General features: G+C 44.2%; 1 protein-coding gene across 1 annotated transcript in view; it reads left to right on the forward strand.

Annotated features, from left to right (window-relative positions):
* Positions 1-21,588, forward strand: part of LOC130358098 (histone PARylation factor 1) — a 52,721-nt gene that overhangs the window by 23,608 nt on the left and 7,525 nt on the right. The window contains exons 3-6 of the mRNA XM_056560912.1: positions 10,226-10,409; positions 10,881-10,979; positions 11,346-11,496; positions 12,892-12,982. Of these exons, the coding sequence (XP_056416887.1) occupies positions 10,226-10,409; positions 10,881-10,979; positions 11,346-11,496; positions 12,892-12,982 (525 nt within the window). The remainder of the gene's footprint in view (positions 1-10,225; positions 10,410-10,880; positions 10,980-11,345; positions 11,497-12,891; positions 12,983-21,588) is intronic.

The raw sequence follows: 21,588 nt of genomic DNA on the forward strand, positions 1-21,588 counted from the left end.
TTTCTGAAATGGTTTTTGGGGGGCATGTTACCTTTAGGAAGCCCCTATGGTGCCAGAACAGCAAAAAAAAAAACACATGGCATACCATTTTGGAAACTAGACCCCTCGGGGAATGTAACATGGGATAAAGTGAACCTTAATACCCCACAGGTGTTTCACGACTTTTGCAAATGTAAAAAAAAAAATAAAATTTACCTAAAATGCTTGTTTTCCCCAAAATTTTTTATTTTTAAAAAGGGTAATAGCAGAAAATACCCCTAAAAATTTGAAGCCCAATTTCTCCCGATTCTGAAAACACCCCATATGGGGGTGAAAAGTGCTCTGCTGGCGCACTACAGGTCTTGGAAGAGAAGGAGTCACATTTGGCTTTTTGAACGCAAATTTTTCTCTGGGGGCATGCCGCATTTAGGAAGCCCCTATGGTGCCAGGACAGCAAAAAAAAAAACACATGGCATACCATTTTGGAAACTAGACCCCTCGGGGAATGTAACAAGGGGTTAAGTGAACCTTTATACCCCACAGGTGTTTCACGACTTTTGCATATGTAAAAAAAAAATTTTTTTTTTACCTAAAATGCTTGTTTTCCCAAAAATTTTACATTTTTAAAAAGGGTAAAAGCAGAAAATACCCCCCAAAATTTGTAACACAATTTCTCCCGAGTACGGCGATACCCCATATGTGACCCTAAACTGTTGCCTCGAAATACAACAGGGCTCCAAAGTGAGAGCGCCATGCGCATTTGAGGCCTAAATTAGGGATTGCATAGGGGTGGACATAGGGGTATTCTACGCCAGTGATTCCCAAACAGGGTGCCTCCAGCTGTTGCAAAACTCCCAGCATGCCTGGACAGTCAACGGCTGTCCGACAATACTGGGAGTTGTTTTGCAACAGCTGGAGGCTCCGTTCTGGAAACAGTGGCGTACCAGACGTTTTTCATTTTTATTGGGGAGGGGAGGGGGGCTGTGTAGGGGTATGTGTATACGTAGTGTTTTTTACTTTTTATTTTATTTTTTGTGGTAGTGTAGTGTTTTTAGGGTACAGTCACACGGGCGGGGGTTCACAGTAGTTTCTCGCTGGCAATTTGAGCTGCAGCAGAAAGTTTGCGGCAGCTCAAATTTGCAGCCAGATACTTACTGTAATCCTCCGCCCATGTGAGTGTACCCTGTACGTTCACATTGGGGGGGACATCCAGCTGTTGCATAACTACAACTCCCAGCATGCCCGTTGACTGTCGGTGACTGCTGAGAGTTGCAGTTTTGCAACAACTATAGGCACACTGATTATGTATCACTGAGTTTGTGACCTAACTCAGTGTTTCACAACCAGTGTGCCTTCAGCTGTTGCAAAACTACAACTCTCAGCAGTCACCGACAGCCAACAGGCATGCTGGGAGTTGTAGTTATGCAACCAGCAGATGCACCACTACAACTCCCAGCATGCACTTTAGCTGTTTGTGCAAGCTGGGAGTTGTAGTTATACAACAGCTGAAGGTACACTTTTCCATAGAAAGAATGTGCCTCCAGCTGTTGCAAAACCATAAGTCCCAGCATGCCCATAAGGGAATGCTGGGAGTTGTGGTGGTCTGCCTCCTGCTGTTGCATAACTACAGCTCCCAGCATGCCCTTTTTGCATGCTGGGAGCTGTTGCTAAGCAACAGCAGGAGGCTGTCACTCACCTCCAACGATCCAGACGCTGCAGGTCAGTCCCGCCGCCGCAGCTGCTCCTGGGGCCCCGATCCCAACATTAACGCCGGGGATCGGGGTCCCCAGCACCCGGGGTGCACGTCCCGCACCCGCTCACGTCCTCCAGAAGAGGGGCGGAGCGGGGTGCGGGAGTGACACCCGCAGCAGGTGCCCTGATTGGTCGGCCGGTAATCCGTACGACGAATCAGGGCGATCGTGAGGTGGCACCAGTGCCCCCTCACCCCTGCAGGCTCTGGCTGTTCGGGGCCGTCAGAGACGGCCCCGAACAGCCAGTAATTCCGGGTCATCGGGTCACTGGAGACCTGATTGACCCGGAATCGCCGCAGATCGCTGGACTGAATTGTCCAGCGATCTGCGGCGATCGCCGACATGGGGGGGCATAATGACCCCCCTGGGCGATATGCCGGAATGCCTGCTGAACGATTTCAGCAGGCATCCGGCTCCGGTCTCCAACCGGCTAGCGGCGGGGGCCGGAATTCCCACGGGCGTATGGATACACCCTCGGTCCTTAACCCCTTAAGGACTCAGCCCATTTTGGCCTTAAGGACTCAGACAATTTAATTTTTACGTTTTCATTTTTTCCTCCTCGCCTTCTAAAAATCATAACTCTTTTATATTTTCATCCACAGACTAGTATGAGGGCTTGTTTTTTGCGCGACCAGTTGTCCTTTGTAATGACATCACTCATTATATCATAAAATGTATGGCGCAACCAAAAAACACTATTTTTGTGGGGAAATTAAAACGAAAAACGCAATTTTGCTAATTTTGGAAGGTTTTGTTTTCACGCCGTACAATTTCTGGTAAAAATGACATGTGTTCTTTATTCTGAGGGTCAATACGATTAAAATGATACCCATTATTATATACTTTTATATTATTGTTGCGCTTAAAAAAAATCACAAACTTTTTAACCAAATTAGTACGTTTATAATCCCTTTATTTTGATGACCTATAACTTTTTTATTTTTCCGTATAAGCGGCGGTATGGGGGCTCATTTTTTGCGCCATGATCTGTTCTTTTTTTTGATACCACATTTGTATATAAAAAACTTTTAATACATTTTTTATAATTTTTTTTTTAATAAAATGTATTAAAAAAGTAGGAATTTTGGACTTTTTTAATTTTTTTTCGTTCACGCCGTTCACCGTACGGGATCATTAACATTTTATTTTAATAGTTCGGACATTTACGCACGCGGCGATACCAAATATGTCTATAAAAAATGTTTTTTACGCTTTTTGGGGGTAAAATAGGAAAAACGGACGTTTTACTTTTTTATTGGGGGAGGGGATTTTTCACTTTTTTTTTACTTTTTTTTTTACATTTTTTTACATTTTTTTTTACACTTGAATAGTCCCCATAGGGGACTATTCATAGCAATACCATGATTGCTAATACTGATCTGTTCTATGTATAGGACATAGAACAGATCAGTATTATCGGTCATCTCCTGCTCTGGTCTGCTCGATCACAGACCAGAGCAGGAGACGCCGGGAGCCGCACGGAGGAAGGTGAGGGGACCTCCGTGCGGCGTTATGAATGATCGGATCCCCGCAGCAGCGCTGCGGGCGATCCGATCGTTCATTTTAATCGCGAACTGCCGCAGATGCCGGGATCTGTATTGATCCCGGCACCTGAGGGGTTAATGGCGGACGCCCGCGAGATCGCGGGCGTCGGCCATTGCCGGCGGGTCCCTGGCTGCGATCAGCAGCCGGGATCAGCCGCGCATGACACGGGCATCGCTCCGATGCCCGCGGTTATGCACAGGACGTAAATGTACGTCCTGGTGCGTTAAGTACCACCTCACCAGGACGTACATTTACGTCCTGCGTCCTTAAGGGGTTAAGGACTCGGGATGCAGGGCGTATCCATACGCCCTATGTCCTGAAGAGGTTAAGGACTCGGAAAAGGGGTCATTTCAGTACGTCCTGCGTCCTTAAGGGGTTAAACATACTAATTTTGGTGCAGTTTTTTTTTCACCCCACAATTTTTATTTATTTTTGTTTCACCGCAGATTGTTATAAAAAGTAATATCATTACATTGGTACAAATTGGTGATGCAAAAAACAAGCCCTTATAGGTGTCTGTAGGTGCATTCGAGTTACAGTGTGTGGATACAGTACTTTTATTTATATATATATATATATATATATATATATATATATATATATATATATATATATATTATAGTATTTCCATGAATACATTAACCCATTAAACATTAGAAGTTTGCCTTGTCTGAATGCCATTGCAGGCTGAGTATGACGCTAGCCTACAGGGTCTATTGGTGGTGTATAAGAATGAATGGGCTAAATCTATAACATTAGGATTTTTTGCCCATTGAAAACAATGTGCCCATTGTGGTCTATGGAGATCTTGTGGCAAATGGGGTAGAAAGCTAAACAGCAGGGTCCTGGTAGCAATGTGGATGGGAGACCCTGGTGTGGGTTCTATTCCTGGGTTTGATATACAGTGTTTGGATTATATTTTAATTAGGATATACATATATGGGTTACTTGATGTGTTCGAACTGTGGGAACTAGATTTTATATTTATCAATACCTGTGCAGAGTAAAGATTGCTTCTTTCACTTTTAACAAGGCCTTTGAAAAATTTAAGAAGCAATCTGGTTGCTATGGGCAACTGCACCACTCTTCCTCTACACTGGTTTTGATGAATCTCCCCCCTAGGTCAATTGGATACCACACATTACCTCCTTTTTCAATTAACCTAGTTGACCATTTATGGTATCCAATTGACCCATATATGTCATTAAAGTATAACCCCAACACTGTATATCAACCGGGGAATTGAACCCACACCAGGTTCTCCCATCCACATTACTACCAGGACCCTGCTGTTTAGCTTTCTACCACGTTTGCCACAAGATCTCCATAGACCACAATGGGCAAAAAAATCATAATGTTATAAATCTAGCCTATTCATTCCTATACACCACCAATAGACATACACACATATATATATATATATATATATATATATATATATAATGTGTATATATATATATGTGTGTATGTCTATTGGTGGTGTATAGGAATGAATAGGCTAGATCATTTTTTTGCATATGTATATACATGCCATGAGCGTTTTCCTAACAGTGTGCCTCCAGCTGTTTCACAACTACAACTCTCAGCATGACCTGACAGCTATTGGCTGTAAGGGCATGCTGGGATTTGTAGTTGTGAACATAGAGGCATAATATTAGGAAAATATCTTGGGGGAGGTATTGGGCAGCCTCAACTCCATTCTTTGAAAAAGTATTTTATTATTTACAAATGTCACATAAGACCTCAGATCAGACTTCCCCCATGAAAGGCATGTACAGTAAGAATGAATGGAGCATCAGCGCAGCACTGATATAGTGTGCACGTGCTGTCTCCACTCCACTGTACATGACGGGGATGGGCTGCGCGCAAATCCAGTCAGCCAATGCACGCAGCCCGGCATTCACTGCGCTTGCTCCCGCCTGTCTGACTGGCAGGGAGCGAGCGCAGCCTGAATGAATTGGGACTGATTGCCCGGTCGGCATCTGTCCGAATTCAGGCGTGACGTCACGCCAGGCTGCAGCCGGCCACTAGGAGGGAGAACCCTAGTGGCCGGTTTTCAAACGTAAAATACACCTTGTTAAAAAAAAAAATATATATATATATATATATATATATATATATATATATATATATATATATATATATATATATATATATATATATATATATATATTGAAACTATATTAGAGATATGTTGTAGTACATAAGTACTACAACATATCAAAAAATAAAGTTGATGACGGTGTCCATTTAACATAATAAACAGTGTATACACTATGAGTGAATCTATCCTAGAGATGCAGTTAGGTCATGCAATTTGCATGACCTCATGAGTAACCTATATAAACATTTTCTGTGATATGACACCTATGCTTTAACCCCTTAAGAACCCAGCCAATTTTCACTGTAGGACCCGGACATCTGACCACTTTCACTTTAAGCATTAGTAACTCTGGGATGCTTTTACCTTTCATTCTGATTCTGAAATTGTTTTTTCGTGACATATTCTACTTTATGTTAGTGGTAACATTTTGTCGATACTTGCATCGTTTCTTGAAAAATCCAAAACATGATGAAAAAATTGAAAATTTTGCATTTTTTTTTACTTTGAAGCTCTCTGCTTAAAAGGAAAATGAATATTCCAAATTATATATTGATTCACAAATACAATATGTCTACTTTATGACTGCATCATAACGTTGACATGTTTTTACTTTTGGAAGAGATCAGAGAGCTTTAAAGTTTAGCAGCAATTTTTCACAACATTTTCTAAATCAAAATTTTTCAGGGACCAGTTCTGTTTTGAAGTGGATTTGAAGGGCCTTCATATTAGAAATGCCCCACAAATGACCCCCATTATAAAAACTGCACCCCCAAAGTATTCAAAGTGACATTCAAAAGGTTTGTTAACTCTTTAGGTGTTTCACAGGAATAGCAGCAAATTGAAGGAGAAAATTCTAAATCTTTTTACACTGGCATGTTCTTGTAGACCCAGTTTCTGAAGGGGTAATAGGAGAGAAATCTTCCTAAAATGTGTAACCCAATTTCTCTCGAGTAAGGAATTACCTCATATGTGTATGTCAAGTGTTCAGCGGGCGCAGTAGAGGTCTCAGAAGGGAAGGAGCGACAATTGGATTTGGAAAATGAGTGAGTTTTTCTGAAATGGTTTTTGTGAGGCATGTCGCATTTAGGAAGCCCTATGCTGCCAGAACAGCAAAAAAAAAAAAACCCACATGGCATACTATTTTGGAAACTACACCCCTCAAGGAACACAACAAGGGGTGCAGTGAGCCTTAACACCTCACAGGTGTTTGACGACTTTTTGCTAAAGTCGGATGTGTAAATGGAAGAAAATTTTTTTTCACTGAAATGCTGTTTTTCCCCCAAATTTAAAATTTTTACAAGGGGTAATAGGAGAAAATGACCCCCAAAATTTGTAACCCCATTTCTTCTGAGTATGGAAGTACCCCAAGTGTGAGTGTCAAGTGCTCTGCTGGCGCACTACAATGCTCAGAAGTGAAGGAGCGCCATTGAGCTTTTGAATACAGAATTTGGTTGGAATAGAAGTCGGGGGCCATGTGCGTTTACAAAGCCCCCCCGTGATGCCAGAACAGGGGACCCCCCCACGTGACCTCATTTTGGAAACTACACCCCTCACAGAATTTAATAATGGGTGCAGTGAGTATTTACACCCCACTGGCGTTTGACAGATCTTTGGAACAGTGGGCTGTGCAAATGAAAAATTACATTTTTCATTTTCACGGACTACTGTTCCAAAAATCTGTCAGACACCTTTGGGGGGGGTAAATGCTCATTGTACCCCTTATTACATTACGTGAGGGGTGTAGTTTCCAAAATGGGGTCATATGTGTGTGTGGGGGGTGGGGTCCATTGTTCTGGCTCTATGGGGGCTTTGTAAACACACGTTGCCTTCAATTCCCGACACATTTTCTCTTCAAAATCCCAATGGTGCTCCTTCTCTTCTGATCATTATAGTGTGCCAGCAGAGCACTTTACATCCATATATGGGGTATTTTCTTACTCAGAAGAAATGGGGTTACAAATTTTGGGGGGCTTTTTTCCTATTTTTCCTTGTGAAAATGAAAAATTTTGGGTAACACCAGCATTTTAGTGAGAAAAATTATTTTTTTTCATTTTCCCATCCAAATTTAATGAAAATTCGTCAAACACTTGTGGGGTGTTAAGGCGCACTATACCCCTTGTTACGTTCCGTGAGGGGTGTAGTTTCCAAAATGGGGTCACATGTGGGTATTTCTTTTTTTGTGTTTATGGCAGAACCGCTGTAAAATCAGCCACCACTGTGCAAATCGCCAATTTAGGCTTCAAATGTACATGGTGCGCTCTCACTCCTGAACCTTGTTGTGCGCCCGCAGAGCATTTTACGCCCACATATGGGGTATTTCCATACTCAGGAGAAATTGCGTTACAAATTTTGGGGGTCTTTTTTTCCTTTTAACACTTGTGAAAATAAAAAGTATGGGGCAACACCAGCATGTCAGTGTAAAAAATAAAAAAAAAATAAAAAAAATTTGACCCTAACAGGCTGATGTAGCCCGCAACTTTTCCTTTTCATAAGGGGTAAAAGGAGAAAAAGCCCCCCAAAATTTGTAACGCATTTTCACCAGAGTACAGAAATATCCCATATGTGGCCCTAAACTGTTTCTTTGAAATACGACAGGGCTCTGAAGTGAGAGAGCACCATGCGCATTGGAGGACTAAATTAGGGATTGCATAAGGGTGGACATAGTGGTATTCTATGCCAGTGATTCCCAAACAGGGTGTCTCCAGCTGTTGTTTTGCAACAGCTGGAGGCTCAGTTTTGGAAACACTGCTGTACAATACGTTTTTCATTTTTATTGTGGGGGGACAGTGTAAGGGGTGTATATGTAGTGTTTTTACCTTTTATTTGTTAGTGTAGAGTTGTGTTTTTAGGGTACATTCGCAATGGCGGAGGTTTACAGTGAGCTTCCCGCTAGAAATTTGCGCTGCGGCAAAAAATTTGCCGCAGCTCATACTTGAAGCAGGGAACTTACTGTAAACCTGCCTGTGTGAATGTACCCTGTACGTTCACATGGGGGGGGCAAACCTCCAGCTGTTTCAAAACTACAACTCCCAGCATGTACTCTCAGATTGTGCATGCTGGGAGTTGTAGTTTTGCAACAGCTGGAGGCACACTGGTTGGAAAACCTTCAGTTAGGTTCTGTTACCTAACTCAGTATTTTCCAACCAGTGTGCCTATAGCTGTTGTAAAACTACAACTCCCAGTATGTACTGATCACCGAAGGGCATGCTGGGAGATCTAGTTATGCAACAGCTGGAGGTACGCAACTACAACTCCCAGCATGCCGAGACAGCTGTTTCGGCATGCTGGGATTTGCAGTTTTGCAACATCTGGAGGGCTACAGATAGAGACCACTGCACTGTGATCTCCAAACTGTGGACCTCCAGATGTTGCAAAACTACAAATCCCAGCATGCACAGACAGCAAACTGCTGTGTGGGCATGCTAGGAGTTGTAGTTTTGCAAGATCTAGAGTGCTACAATATAAAGATCACTGTGCAGTGGTCTCTAAACTGTAGACCTCCAGCTGTTGCAAAACTGCAAATCCCAGCATGCTTAAACAGCTGTCTGGGCATGCTGGGAGTTGTAGTTTTGCAACATCTGGAGAGCTACAGTCTCAGACTGTAGCCCTCTAGATGTTGCTAGGCAACTTACCGGCTTCCGTCGGATCCAGGGAGCCGCCTCTTCTGCCGCACGACATCGCCGCCCGCGCCGATCCCGTCCCGCAGCTTCCGCCGACGGGTAAGTGGATCTTCGGAGTTTGGTCCCCTTCGGTTCCCCATTCTGCCCCGCCTATTGTGGGTGGGCAGAACGGGGAAAACTAAAGTCGTCAACCCCCCCCCCGCCCCCGATCTGCTATTGGTGGTTGCGTCTAGACCACCAATAGCAGGGTTAGGAGGGGTGGCACCTCTGCCACCTCACTCCTATCGCTACAGGGGGATCGTGGGTGTCTTAGACAACCGCGATCCCCTTTATATTCCAGGTCACCATAGATCAATATGACCCAGAATCGGCGCAAATCGCAAGTGTGAATTCACTTACGATTTGCGCCGATCGGAGACATGGGGGGGGGGGGTCTGATGACACCCCTGGGCATTTGCACGGGGTGCCTGCTGATCGATATTAGCAGTCACCCCAGTCCAGTCCCCGCCCGGCGTGCGGCGGGGACCGAAATTCCCACGGGCGTACAGGTACGCCCTGGGTCCTTAAGACCCAGGTACCGAAGGCGTTTCCATACGCCCTAGGTCCTGTACGGGTTAAAGGGGCACTCCCCTGGAATACATTTTTTTTACATCAACTGGTCCCAGAAAGTTAAACAGATTTGTAAATTACTTCTATTAAAAAAAATCTTAATCCTCCCTGTTCTTATCAGCTGCTGTATGCTCTAAAGGAAGTTCTTTTGCTTTTGAATTTCCATTGTCTGACCACAGTGCTGACACCTGTCCATTTTAGGAACTGTCTGGAGCAGGAGCAAAAATCCCCATAGCAAACCTCTCCTGCTCCGGACAGTTCCTAAAATGGACAGAGGTGTCAGCAGAGAGCACTGTGGTCAGACAGAGCATACAACAGCTGATAAGTACAGGAAGGATTACGATTTTTTAATAGAAGTCATTTACAAATCTGTTTCACTTTCTGGCACCAGTTGATTTAAAAAAAAAAATGTTTTCCAGCAGTATTTTGGTTTTAAATTTAAGCTTTGACAGGGATTTCATTAGACTACTGCTAAAATTCTCACAATTGTCATATGGCAAGTTACTTGTATTATAGGGTCACAAATCCTTTGGGGTTGTCTCATTTAGAGCATAAGTCACTTTATATTAATAGCTCCATTAGTAATGATGATTCTGAATATTTTGCCTTTATCTCAGATGCACTAAAATCCAGCCTTGGCCTTCGGCTTGTTGGCCCATATGATATTCTTTCTGGCAAACACAAAGTGGCTAAGAAAACTTCAGAGGTGAATTACAATCTGCACTGGAGGTTCTTCTATGACCCCCCGGAATTTCAGACAATCATTGTAGGGGACAGCAAGCATCACATTGGCTATTACAGGTGAGGTTTGGTATTGAAGTTACCCAGTATGTATTCTAGTCCACCCTAAGATTAGGTGTCTGCACATTCTATGGTAGCAGTTTTTTTTTTTTTTTTTTCCTTCTGATCTTTATGGAGAGAAAAGGAAGTCAGTAGGTATGGCAGCCTTCATCACCATGACAACTAAATATAGAACTGCACTAAATGTCTGGGCTGAATAGAACTGCATAGCTATAGATATGGAAAGTAAGCCTACCAATGGGTGGTCCATTTAAAGAGACTCTCACCACATATACAGCCCTCAGATAGGCATCATAAATCTGGTGATTCCTTGTAAATTTAGGAATATTTCAATGGTCTAAACAGAGGTATTTTCTTGTATAGTAGTTGTCACTCCTTTTTAAATGTTTAAGCAATAATTCTGTAGCTGGTTCCTTTATCTTCTATATGGATATGTTTTATAAAGCATAGTCTCCTTGTGTGTCATTCTAGAGACTCTCCAGAAGAATTGCCTGTGTTCCTGGGCTCAAATGATGCTAGTAAAGGATGCCATATCACTCCCACCGGGGACAATGTATTTTCTGCTGTCAAGTAAGTGTATGTCACCTTTATTTTGATCATAGAGGGAATAACCTTTTTATTTATTTATTTTTTATTTATTTATACACCACTTTAATCATTGATAAGTTCCCCACTTATGTCCCAAAATGTTGTGCACAGAAAAACACTTCAGTGGCTGTTTCTTGGGCCATTTTACATTTAACAAAAAGTGTTCTCAGTGATTTTTGCATTCTTTAGGCAGCAAAAAGATTTTTGTGAAAAGAACAATGACCTCAAATAAGGCTCTGTGTGGAGATTGAGAAACCTTTTCAATTCTGTTAAAAAATGTATCCTACCTGGTCATATTACCGTACTTATATATTATGGGATCTCTATAAATGACCTTTACTTCTTCAGTCAGTTTGCAGTAAAGAAGCTGAAGGAGATTTCTGACAAAAAGACAGTGACTATGGTGAAAGAATTGGTGGAGAAGTTGTCGTCAGCAGCAGATAATCTGGGGTATGCGCTGGAACAGAAAACTGCGTCCATGAAACGGAGAGACAAGAGAGTTAGTAGTCTATTTCACTTCCTAATAGATTTGTAGCTTTTTTTTCTTGGTTATTAACCCCTTAAGGACAAACCCATTTTTTATCTTTATGACCAGGCTTTATTTTTATTTTTATTTTTTTCATTTACATAGTTAGTACGGTTGAAAAAAGACATACGTCCATAAAGTTCAAACAGGGAATTGAAGGGTAGGGGTTTTAGCATGTCTCTTTAAATGTTAATAATGTTAGAACGCTTTTTCTGAGCCGAGCGATTCGGGGAACACTTTTTTTTCTTGACATATTGTACTTAATATGAGTGATGCATTTTTTGTGAAAAACTGGAAAATTTCTGGCTTTTTTTTATTTTTTAATGGTGTTCACTGTGCGGTAAAAGTGGTGTTATATATATTCTGTGGGTTGGTACGATTATGGCACTACCCATTTTATATAGCTTTTTATGTTTTTTTTCCTTTTTCTGAGAGAAATTTTCCTTTTTTGCGTTATCATGTTCAGACAGCTGTAACTTTATTTTTCGTCCGACACCATTGAGTGAGGGCTTGTTTTTTTTTTTCAGGACAAGCTTTACTTTTTATTTGTATTTGTGTGATACATGCTACCTTTCGATCTTTTTTATTTATAGTAGATGTCATTACGGATGTGGCAATACCTATTATGTATATAATTTGTGTTTTTGTTTTTCCCAATTCATACTTTTATTGAACTTATTTTTTTTTCTTCACTTTTTACAGGTTATACTATGCTGCAATACATTTTTACTGCAACACAGTATATGACCTGATCACCTATGGCTGGATCTCTCAGGCTTCCGTAGCAGGCAGACAGGAGGTCATAATCTGACCTCCTGCGACCATAGCAACCAACTGCGACCCGCGATCGTGTAGTGGTGCTGCCGTTGGTGAACAGGGAGAGCACCCTCCCCCTTTCAACACCATAGATGCCGTGATCAGGATTGATCACGGCATCTATGGGGTTAATTCTGCCGGGACCGGCGTGATCACGGCCCCGGCAGCTGCGATTGACAACCGGGTCCCACAATCTATTTCCTGAGCTGCCCAGATTATATGTCCCAGTGCGAACATGTCGGGTGCTGGGACGTATGCATACTTCCCATAGAGGGATGGGATTAACCCACAACACCAGTTGGTGTTGCATCCCTACATATTTTGACCCTGTCGTGCCTTTAACTGGTAACACAGTTGGCTCTTTAGTCACACAGTTCTATTAAGGATAACAGATGAACAGTACAATACAACTATAAGAGAAGGGAAGAAGAGGATACACTTTGAAGAATCTGCGCTTGGTGTTTACAAAATCCACTTGACATACAGCAATGTAATATTAACTATGTTTTAGTAAAGGTGGGTGCTTGATGATTCTTCCATTCTGTGTCTTAGGTGGTGACAAAGTCGTTCCATGGCGCAGGCCTGGTTGTCCCTGTAGACAAGAAGAATGATGTAGGATACAGAGAACTGCCTGAAACAGATGGTAAGTTAGAAGCTTAGGGATTTATGCTGTGTGCTGCCTCCTCAAAATTACAAAAATATTTGGAGACACATGCATTATATTGATGCATTAAAAAAATTAATAATAATAAACTCTGCATAAAGTCAAAAACCTAATTTTCTACTGTCATCACTGAAAATAGAAGGGATGCTTATCTGGAGGCAAATGCAATACTGTCCTGGATTAGAGATGCAGTGGCAGCCCTAGACACAGGCTCAATCCACACACATGTTGTTCATATTTGGGGAAGGCCATTTAAAATTGTCCCATCAAATGTATACACAGATTATATGTATTTAACTCCTTGGGGACGTAGCCCGTTATAACCCTAAGGACGGGAGCATTTTTTGCAATTCTGACCACTGTCACTTTAAGCATTAATAACTCTGGGATGCTTTTACTTTTCATTCTGATTCCGAGATTGTTTTTTCGTGACATATTCTACTTTATGTTAGTGGTAATTTTTTGTCGATACTTGCATCATTTCTTGGTGAAAAATTCAAAAATTTGATGAAAAAATTGAAAATTTTGCATTTTTCTAACTTTGAAGCTCTCTGCTTGTAAGGAAAATAGACATTGTAAATAAATAATATTTTGATTCACATATACAATATGTCTACTTTATGTTTCCATCATAAAGTTGACATGTTTTTACTTTTGGAAAACATCAGAGGGCTTAAAAGTTCAGAAGCAATTTTTGACAAAATTTTCAAAATCTGAATTTTTTAGGGGCCAGTTCAGTTTTAAAGTGGATTTGAAGGGCCTTCATATTAGAAATACCCCATGAATTACCCCATTATAAAAACTGCAGCCCTCAAAGTATTCAAAATGACATTCAGTAAGTTTGTTAACCCTTTAGGTGTTTCACAGGAATAGCAGCAAAGTGGAGGAGAAAATTCAAAATCTTAATTTTTTACACTCTAATGTTCTTGTAGACCCAGTTTTTGAAATTTTACAAGGGGTAAATGGAGAAAAAGCCCCCCAAAATTTGTAACCCAATTTCTCTCGAGTAAGGAAATACCTCATATATGTATGTCAAGTGTTCGGCGGGCGCAGTAGGGGGCTAAGAAGGGAAGGAGCGACAATGGGATTTTGGAGAGTGAGTTTTGCTGAAATGGTTTTTGGGGGCATGATGCATTTAGGAAGCCCCTGTGGTGCCAGAACAGCAAAAAAAAAAAAACACATGGCATACTATTTTGGAAACTACACCCCTCAAGGCACGTAACAAGGGGATCGGTGAGCCTTAGCACACCACAGGTGTTTGACGACTTTTCGTTAAATTCGGATGTGCAGTTTTTCCCCCCCAAATTTACCATTTCTACAAAGGGTAATGGGAGAATAATCCCCCCCCAAATTTGTAACGCAATTTCTCGCCCTCCAATCAGCGCCGTGCGTGTGATTTCGGGGGCAGAGGCAAATCAGTGTCCCTGCTGCAGGCACGCCCCTCTGAAGATTGGCTGGCCTGTTTCTCCCTCTCTATCCACACAGAGCGGAGTTCTCACAGCAGCTGCCACAGGGGACACAGACTCGGGTGAGAGTTTTTTTTCACTATGTCCGTACCCAGAACTGTTCCTCCCTCTAAACAGACACCTGGAGCGTTAGTTTCCTATTTTGTCTGTAAGAACTGTAATTCCAAAATGCCTGAACCCACTTGCTCTGCCTGCTCCTCTGCTGCCCCAGACCCCCTGGTACCCCCGGATGCTCTTTCAGTTCCGGTGGATTCGGCCGCCCCTCCAGCCTGGGTTTCTTCCCTGTCCCAGTATATGGCTGACTTGACTCAAGTCTCCCGTTTGGTGGCTGAGGCCTCCCGTGACGTGGTGTCTGCCTTGAAGAAGTCTGCCCTGCGCCTGCCCTCTAAAGGGCCCGCTCCTCTTCTCCACATACTCCTCTTCTCCACAAACCCACTTCCGCATGAAGTGATGCCCCCACCCGCAGATTTTTCTCGGGTGGGAGGTCGTCTCTTACTTTTTCAAGACATCTGGACCACACACATTCAGGATCTTGGGTCAGGGACGTGGTGTCCAACGGATACCGAATCGAATTTGCCTCCCTCCCGAGGGATCGTTTTTTTTTCAGTCCCGGGCCCCCCAGTCTCCTTCTCTGGCGAAGCAGTTTTGAGAGGCTCTCCGGTCCCTGCTTCTCCAGGGAGTTATTGTCCCCGTTGCTCCAAGGGAACTTTTCTGGGTTTCTATTCCAATCTTTTTGTGGTCCCCAAGAAGCGCGGTTCAGTGCGGCCAATCCTGGACCTCAAGCGTCTCAACCGTCATCTTCTCATCCGCCACTTCCGAATGGAATCCCTCCGTTCGTTGGTGCCATCCATGGAACAAGGGGAATTTCTTCGGTGGACATCAAAGATGCCTACCTCCATGTTCCAATATTTTCCGGCCATAAACGGTACCTCTGCTTTGCTGTTCCGGAGGGGCATTTTCAATTCGTAGCCCTCCCCTTTGGTCTGGCCACTGCTCCTCGGGTCTTTACCAAGATCCTTGCGCCAGTAATAGCCCTGTTGCGGTCGAGAGGAGTCTCAGTGATCCCTTACCTAGACGACCTTCTCATCAAGGCTCCCACCAGGAGCCTCTGCCCGGATTTGCCTTCCTCCGTACAAACGTCTGACTCTCCAGTCAGGAGTCCGCCCCCTTCGGGCCCAGTTTCCATCCGCGTTTGCATGGAAGTCTTGGGTTGGATGGTAGCGGCCATGGAGGCCGTACCCTTTGCCCAGTTTCATTACCGCCCCCTTCAACTGATGATTCTCTCTCGATGGGACAGATCTCCTCTGTCTCTCGATCGCAAGATTGCTCTTTCTCGCCGGATCTGGATCTCGTCGGATCTCTCTCTGCTCTGGCGGCTCCGCTCCCCCCTTCTTCAGGGGCGATCATTTCTTCCCCTCCACTGGCAGGTGGTTACAACGGATGCCAGGCTGGGGCGGTGTGTTCAGGGACTGAACGGTTCAAGGCCTCTGATCTCCCCGGGAAGCCCTTCTTCCGATAAACATATTGGAACTGAGGGCAATTCTTCTTTGCCTTCTTCATTGGGAGTCCCTGCTGCAGTCCCGTCCAGTCGGACAACGCCACGGCCGTGGCGTACATAAATCGGCAAGGCGGCACTCGCAATTCGGCAGCCATGGCCGGGGTGACAAAGAGGTCCTCCAAGGGGAACCTTTTGAACCCCTTAGGGAGGTGTTCCTGCCCCTCCTTTCTTGGAAAGTGGCGTTTCTTGTTGCGATCACCTCCATTCGGAGATTGTCTTTCTGAATTGGCAGCTCTCTCCTGCCGTTCTCCATTTCTGGTGCTTCACCAGGAAGAGGTTGTCTTCCAGCCAGATCCTTCCTTTTTGCCTAAGGTTGTTTCGGCTTTTTATCTCAATGAGGACATTGTTCTTCCGTCCTTTTGTCCCGATCCTTGTCATCCTAAGGAGCATTTACTCCACAAACTGGATGTGGTTCGGGCTGTTAGGTCTTACCTCTCTATCACTTCTTCGTTCCGGCAGTGTGATTCCTTTCTCGTCCTTACGGAAGGTTGTCGCAAGGGACAACCTGCTTCCAAGGCCACCATTTCTCGGTGGATCCGGTCTGCCTTTCGGAAGCCTATCGATGTAGGGGGAAGGTTCCTCCCTTCAAGGTTGTGGCTCATTCTACCCGTTCTGTTGGGGCATCCTGGGCTCTCCAGAACAAGGCCTCGGCCTCGCAGATTTGCAAAGCGGCTACTTGGTCGTCTTTGCACACTTTCTCGAGGTTCTACCGGGTTCATACCTTTGCATCGGCTGGAAACTACACCCCTCACAGAATTTAATAAGGGGTGCAGTGATCATTTACACCCCACTGGCATTTGACAGAACTTTGGAACAGTGGGCTGTGCAAATTCAAAATTACATTTTTCATTTTCACGGACCACTGTTCCAAAAATCTGCCAGACATCTGTGGGGCGTAAATGCTCAGTGTACCCCTTGGAGTCCATGGAGAGAATGAGATAAGCAGTGCATATACAATTAGCCAAGTGGACAGAGGGGAGAGGAACGGAGAAAAAGAGGGAATGTATCCTCTCTGTTCGCTCCCTGCTTGTGTACTGCTTGTGTGCTTCCTCCCTCCCTCCCTCCTGCCTGTCTGACAGGCGGGAGCTGCACTGAGCTGATTTCAGAGTCTGAAATGCTTTTTGACAGGATTGCTAGGGAGATCCCTAGTGGAGAAGTTTTTAAAGTAAAAAAAAAAAAACATGAAAGGGGGAAAAAAATTTAATAAAAAAAGCAATTAAAAAGTTTTTCAGTAGGGCTTTTATCTTCAATATATGAAAAGATTGTTTCATGAGAGGTACACTTTTAAGTTAATGCCCTCTGATGTCCCTGAATTGTCAGACAAACACTAAACCACATATCATGGGAACAGAGGGGCCTATCAAGGAACTGTAAAAAGGTGTGTAATCATGGCACCCTATGCTTTTTAATGATAATGCAGTCTTAATTTTTGAGGGTTTTCCACAGGCCTCTTTAACCCCTTAACGACGCAGGACGTATATTTACGTCCTGCGCCGGCTCCCACGATATGAAGCGGGATCGCGGCGGGATCCTGCATCATATCGCGTCGGTCCCGGCGCTCATCAACGGGCGGGACCCGCGGCTAATACCACACATCGCCGATGGCGGCGATGTGCGGTATTAACCCTTTAGAAGCGGCGGTCAAAGCTGACCGCCGCTTCTAAAGTGAAACTGAAAGTGACCCGGCTGCTCAGTCGGGCTGTTCAGGACCGCCGCGGTGAGATCGCGGCGTCCCGAACAGCTGACCGGACACCGGGAGGGCCCTTACCTGCCTCCTCGGTGTCCGATCGACGAATGACTGCTCCGTGCCTGAGATCCAGGCAGGAGCAGTCAAGCGCCGATAATGCTGATCACAGGCGTGTTAATACACGCCAGTGATCAGCATAGGAGATCAGTGTGTGCAGTGTTATAGGTCCCTATGGGACCTATAACACTGTAAAAAATAGTGTTAATAAAGGTCATTTAACCCCTTCCCTAATAAAAGTTTGAATCACCCCCCTTTTCCCATAAAAGTGTAAAAAATAAATAAACATATGTGGTATCGCCGCGTGCGTAAATGTCCGAACTATAAAAATATATCATTAATTAAACCGCACGGTCAATGGCGTGCGCGCAAAAAAATTCCAACGTCAAAAAAAGCGTATTTTGGTCACTTTTTATACCATAAAAAAATGAATAAAAAGTGATCAAAAAGTCCGATGAAAACAAAAATCATACCTATAAAAACTTCAGATCACGGCGCAAAAAATGAGTCCTCATACCGCCCTGTACATGGAAAAATTAAAAAAGTTATAGGGGGTCAGAAGATGACATTTTTAAACGTATACATTTCCTGCATGTAGTTATGATTTTTTCCAGAAGTGCGAAAAAATCAAACCTATATAAGTAGGGTATCATTTTAACCGTATGGACCTACAGAATAATAAGGTGTAATTTTTACCGAAATATGCACTGCGTAGAAACGGAAGCCCCCAAAAGTTACAAAATGGCGTTTTTTTTTTCGATTTTTGTCGCACAATTATTTTTTTTTTTCGTTTCGCCGTGCATTTTTGGGTAAAATGACTAATGTCACTGCAAAGTAGAATTGGCGACGCAAAAAATAAGCCATAATATGGATTTTTAGGTGGAAAATTGAAAGGGTTATGATTTTTAAAAGGTAAGGAGGAAAAAACGAAAAAAAAACCTGAGTCCTTAAGGGGTTAAGATCAGTCTGGGTCTGTTAAAAAATCTTCAATTGTTGGATACAGCCAAGGGAAAGGTGCAACTCTGTGCACAATATTGGAGATGGACTTCAGCCGGCTAGAATTAACAATCAGGTTCTCAGCACTGAAATACTAACCAATCCTAAATTTTGACTTGTTACACATACAATTTAAATAACAGAAATGCTTTAAATGGGCACTGTCATTAACATTTTTTTATGTTGTTCCTTTATTAAACTTTGCCATATATCTTCTGTGTTTAAAAATGAATATTTCTCTGGCGCTCTTTATTGGGGGACGCCGAACTGATGGGTATATGCTCTTGCCGCTAGGAGGCGCTGACACTAGGGGGAAAAAACTCAGCTCCTCCCTGGCAGGATATACCCGCCCACCTGCAGTGAGGTACTCAATTTTAGCTACTGTCAGCAGGAAGCAAGACACAGGTCTGGGGTCTCCCCAGACCTTGTCTTTTTTTCTCTGTTATTTTCCTAGTTTCTGGCTAAAAGTTTAGTTTTTCTCTCCTTTTTTTATTTTTTCTTGCGTGGGGCGACTGGAGCATGGCGCTGCCTGATCCCCCACATGCGAGCTAGGGCACGGTGCATTGAGGATGGGCTGTTAACCCCCTCCTCGCCAACAACCAGCGCCTGGCGGTGTACCCAAGGCTCCGGGGGCCTTGTTCGCCATGTTGGCAAAAGGCAGGTGGCACTAGCTGGTCGAAGACTTTGAGGGTGGGTATATTGAGGTGAAGGAGCGTGCTTTCTCACTATTACTGGGGCAGGCAGTGAGGGGTTAATTCCTTTATTCTGAAATGGCGGGGGTCACCTGAGAGCTGCAAGTCTTTTCTGGCGGGACCTTTTCACTTTTTGCTCTGCAGGTCCCGCTGGCTGCTACGGTCCCTCCGACTAAAGCAGTCTCCCCCTCACCATCTCGCTGGGTCTGTTGTGTGGACTCGGCGGGGGTACACTGCTGGGAGTTTGGGGTTATTTTTTCATGGCGGACGTTACTCCGCCTTTCTTCTTCCTTCTGCTCAGCGCGAGCGAGCCGGGAGGTTAGGCAGCTCCTTCCTCTCCGGCTCGCATGCTGCTGGGGGCCGTCCACACTGGACATATTCCATTAATATGTTCCCTTCTTCGACTATGTGCCATACAATGCGCAAGTTCTCTTGCGTTCCTGCAGACGCTCAGGTTTCTTTTAAGATTCCTCATCCGTCAGGTCTGCTACCCATCCATCTTAGGGGTGTTTTCTTGGCGGTTATGCTGTGGGATCTCCTTCTCCACAGGCTATTGCATACGCGGCTAGTGCTCCGGATCCCCTCATCCAGTGCATGGTCCGCAGGAGGATATTCCTGCTTGGGCATGGATTTGTCCTGATCTATTCTGCCAGACAGTCTCATCTATTTCTCAGTTCATGACTGACCCTACCGCAACTTGCACTCGGTACCCTACTGCAGGTGCGAGGTGCACGGGGAGTGCTCCATAGCATCTATGGACCCTTACCATTAAACCACACTGTAGTCTTTTGCGGCTAGAGCCCGGTACCTCACTACTGTGTGAGGCGTCCGATGGAGTGTCCCGTTGTCTCCTGGGGGCCAATCCACGTAAGCCAGACAGTGGTCTGAATGGTTGCCTACACCACCTATGTCAAGCTATGTCCCCCCTTCTTTATAGGTCTCCGTCGCGGGCCACTTTGCATTTCTGCATTTTCATTTTTTAACCTACTGCAAAGGTCCGGTCTCGATCATGCTGTTGTTGCTCTCTTCTTTTTACTGATTGACGCCGGTCCCCCATCCAATAAGCGGCCAGGAGGACGGATGTGTGGACGGACCGGCGGTCGGTGCCTCAGACCTCTCACCCAGCCACTGCAGATCTCCGAAGGGAGAGCGTTTGAAATGGCCCGACGTCTGCAGAATCATTACATATCACATATGCAATACAAGATAAGGTGCATAATATAAGGGTTAGTCAAACTGACCATCTGTGGGTTATTTTACAGAATGCTCACTTCCATTTATAATGTAAAGGTCTTCTTTTCTATGGATTTTTATTATTTTATTGTCATGTTATGTAACACACACATGTGATTTTCGCGGGCAAATGAGGTATAAATAAAGGACATCCACACTGCCCAATCAGATAGCCTGATGAAGAGGGGGTCCCCGCCCCTCGAAACGCGTTGCTGTATTGCATGCTGAAGGAATAAACCTTCTTTTTATTTTCCAAATACATCCGTGTCCAAGCGGTTTTATTTTACCAAGTTCTCGGAAACATCCACATACCTGTGACGGACTATATCTGTGACGGAGATGAGCGCCCACAGAAGCACTTCTCTTTTTTTCTCGGGACCACGGGACCGATATTCTTCCATTCCAGTTACCGTCCTCCGCCGGTGAGAACGGGTCTAGTGCCGGCTGCACTCCTCCAATCTGTGTCCCCCAGAATAGTAGGAAACAAGAGTCTACTGGTGTTGTGCCCACGGTACAACACAGAAAGGTGAGCAAACCTAACATAACAACCTAAAACACTAATCTGGAAACGGCTGCTCCCCCCTTCCTTGGAGCCGACATCCATTTTTAATTTAATTTATTTTCTTTTACACTCAGATTATCTATATATATTTTTTTACTACACTTAGATGCGCATTGTGTCTCCTCTGTCTTTTTCTATATATTTCTGTTGCCTACACCACCTGTCATACATCAAACGGTCAATGTATCTGCGGCTGGAATTCTGGTACCTCTCTGCTGTGAGGTGTCCGACGGAGTGTCCAGTTGTCTACTTTGGACCATACCTGTAACCCGGACTGTTGTGCAGGGTTGCCTCCACCGCCTGTCATACTTCAACCGATTTATCTGTGGCTGGA

This window comes from Hyla sarda, chromosome 1 (assembly GCF_029499605.1).
Source record: "Hyla sarda isolate aHylSar1 chromosome 1, aHylSar1.hap1, whole genome shotgun sequence".
In the NCBI taxonomy this organism is placed as follows: domain Eukaryota; kingdom Metazoa; phylum Chordata; class Amphibia; order Anura; family Hylidae; genus Hyla; species Hyla sarda.